The 3,272-nt window shown below is 44.7% G+C and overlaps 2 protein-coding genes across 2 annotated transcripts in view; both read right to left on the bottom strand.

Moving 5' to 3' along the window:
• The window catches only part of LOC109510799 (claudin-4-like), a 27,231-nt gene that overhangs the window by 22,892 nt on the left and 1,067 nt on the right, over nt 1-3,272 (bottom strand). The window lies entirely within an intron of this gene.
• Nucleotides 1,007-1,860, bottom strand: cldna (claudin a). The gene is made up of 2 exons (XM_019861394.1): nt 1,192-1,860; nt 1,007-1,160 (listed from the first exon to the last, which is right to left on the bottom strand). Exon 1 carries the CDS (start codon nt 1,818-1,820, stop codon nt 1,197-1,199), a length of 624 nt encoding a protein of 207 aa, XP_019716953.1. The 5' UTR covers nt 1,821-1,860; the 3' UTR covers nt 1,007-1,160; nt 1,192-1,196.

Raw genomic sequence — 3,272 nt, forward strand, 5'->3', positions numbered from 1 at the left:
GTACAGCACATTTGACAATAAAGTTGTATTCAATTCAATTCAATTCAATTCAATTTACAGCATTGGGAAACGTTAAAAATGTTGGTGTCATGTTTTTACTCCTACAGAAACCATATTTAAAACAAAAAAATTAATTTCCCTCCCACATCTTTTTCCATTTTCAAACATTTTTTATGAAGCTCCAGGGACCCACTAGATGGAGCTAAAGAGCAGCATGCAGCTCAAGAGCCGCGTGTTGCCGACCCCCGCTGTAACCAGTACCCTGAACTGGTCGCCAGCCAATCGCAGGGCACACTGAGACAAACAACCATTCTCACTCACCGTCACACCATGGGACAATTAACAATTGTTGCAATCACCTGCCATGCATGTTTTTGGAATGAGGGAGGAAACCAGAGTACCAGAAAAAAAATAACACACCGGTATGGGCGGGGCTAGATTCGAACTCCCAACCTCTGCAGTGTGGAGCGGGCGTGGTAACCAGTCAAACATTGTGCTGCCATATACAGTATGTGTGTGTGAAAATTGAATAAATCTGAAAATTAAGAGCCCGGTGCAAAATCATAAACTACTGACAACTCCCAAATTTCAAATACTGTACAAATATTGTCACTTCAAGCATTTTTTTTTGTTTTTGTTTTTTTTTTTTTGCGGGACGTGGCCAATATACCAAAAAAGTATACAAGATTTTTTGATTTTTAATTAACTTTTAATATTGAGGTAACGTTTAGGGAATATTTTGTGAATTGAGAGTATTAAGTTAAATTTTTGGTAAAGCTATAGTGTATAGGACCTCGATATTTTTTTTATGGAGATGAACATTTGGGCTGACTATGCAACTGTATTTTGATTTTGGTCTTTCTGGTGGTATTTGTAGATCCAAATTTGAGGTGGCACTTGGAGTAAATAAAAATTCTGAGAACCACTGGTCTCGTGGTTAATTCTAGTCATTGATCGCTTTCAATTGTGCTATAATATAGAGCAAAAAAAAAAAAAAAAACAATAGTAAGGAACAATCATTATGACATTTTATTTACACAATAATCCAAACCAAAGAAATGAAACTGAGTGTACAAAAACATGGAATTGATAAACGAAAGAGAAATGTAAACATTGGCTACTTTACAGTCAACAATGAAATGGTAGTCGGCAGGTGCAGGCTGTCAAGTGGCCACTGGTGAAATCCTGGACACCACTCAAATGTAGTCTTTGGGTGCAGACGCTCGGCTAGGCGGGTACTTGGGGTTGTAGTTGTCCTTGGGCGGGCAGTTGGCGCACAGGAGAACGCCGCCGATGATGAGCAGGGCCGAGGACCCCCAGCCGATGAACAGGGAGGCCCCCAGCTCTCTCTTCGAGCTGGACGGGAACAGCGGGTTGTAAAAGTCCCTGATGATCTTGTTGGCTGTCCAGCACACGGGGATGAGGCACAGCACCCCCGCCAGGATGAAGACCACGCCGGATGCCACACAGATTTTGACTTTGGTGCCCTGGTCCTGCACGCAGTTGGTGCACTTGCCGCCCATCACGCACAGCAGCAACCCCAGCACGCCAAGCAGGATGGAGATGACGATCAGGGCCCGGGCGGCCTGGAGGTCTGCGCTCAGGGCCAGGAGGGAGTCGTAGACCTTGCACTGCATCTGTCCCGTGCTCTGAAACACGCAGTTCATCCAGATGCCCTCCCATATGGTCTGCGCTGTCAAAATCGCGTGGCCTACGAAGGCCGTCACCTTCCACTGGGGTAGGACACAAACAATGATGGTCCCGATCCAGCCCAGGCCGCAAAGTGCGGCACCAAGCATCTGGAAGCCCACTGACACCATGTCCAAAATTCAAATGACGTTCTCTTGAGTGTTGCTGCTTGAAGGAAATGCTCAGGTGAATCTGTAGCGCCTCTTTTATACACTTAACACACCTGCCTGCGGTTGCCCCCGGGGATTGTTTCAACACGTAGAGTGACTGTTGCAAGAATAATGGCCGCCTAGTGACTCACTTGAAGAAGCTAAAAAAAGACTTCAGCCGCTCCTACTAGTGCAGGGGTGTGAAAGTTGCTTTCATCATGGAGCAGGTTGTAGTAACATTTGGTCATCAGAGTGAAACCAAATAGATGTAAAATGGTGAGGTGTGAAATGTGATCTAAAAATTGGCTTTAACTTCATGTTTGGGTCCACAGTCGGAACAGTAAAGGAGAAAACCTGGTCGATGTCTGGATCTTAAGCGGGAACTAAACAGAATTAATCCACTTTAATTCAATTTTCAAAGGATCAATAATGTACAAAAACACAATATAGCAGCATAAACAGTGCAACATACACCATCTGGACAGTTTAAAATCAATATATATCTCATAACATGACAAAACAAATCAATGAGTTGCGTCATACCCACCAGAGGTGCTGATTATAAAATGTATGAACGTGTGCTTTCTTCGTCATAGTTGGCTATGACAAGTTTTGTTCTGACCAACCAAACAGTGCACATCAAAATGTTGATGTCATTAAGGGCCAGCGCGTTGACCCTGTGAGGATGAATTTGAAATCAAATTGGTTCACGAAACACTCCCATCGCTAATATAGCTGAAGCCAGCACAAGTGATCGTGAAGACTCGAGGAAGAGTAGATTGACATGCAAACACGTAAAGGCTGAAATTTGATTTCATTTTCTCTACAGTAGGCTGGCAGGTGAACCGAAGCAGATACCATCTGATTCTGGACTGGTGACCAGCCAATAGCGGGGCACATATGGACAAACAGGCGTTCAAACTCTCATGGGTAGTTTTCAGGGAACCGAACATTCATGTTTACGAAATGTTGGTGGATGCTAGAGTGCTCGCAGAAAACACAGCAAACAGTAAGTCTGGCATGCTGCCCAGTGCAAATGACAACGACAACAAGCAGTTCGGTGACAGTGTCATTAAAAGTCACCATCCATCCATCCATTATTTGATCCGCTCATCCAGGAGCCTGTCCCAGCTGTCTTTGGTACCCTGTAACCAGTACCTGAACTGGTCGCCAGCCAATCACAGGGCACACTTAGACAAACAACCATTCTCACTCAGTGTCACACCAAGGGACCATGAACAATTGTTCCATTAACCTGCCATGCATGTTTTTGGAAGGAGGGAGGAAATCAGAGTACCCAGAAAAAAAACCCACACAGGTATGGGCGGGGCTGGATTCGAACTCCCAACCTCTGCAGTGTGGAGTGGACGTGCTAACCAGTCAAACATTTTGCCGCCACATACGGTATGTGTGTGTGTGTGTGTGTGTGTGTGT

Source organism: Hippocampus comes, unplaced genomic scaffold, assembly GCF_001891065.2.
Source record: "Hippocampus comes isolate QL1 unplaced genomic scaffold, H_comes_QL1_v1.1 scaffold122, whole genome shotgun sequence".
Classification (NCBI taxonomy): domain Eukaryota; kingdom Metazoa; phylum Chordata; class Actinopteri; order Syngnathiformes; family Syngnathidae; genus Hippocampus; species Hippocampus comes.

Bases quoted from the DNA above. Each gene is read 5' to 3' on its own strand.
- cldna (XM_019861394.1), bottom strand. From the start codon at position 1,820: ATGGTGTCAGTGGGCTTCCAGATGCTTGGTGCCGCACTTTGCGGCCTG.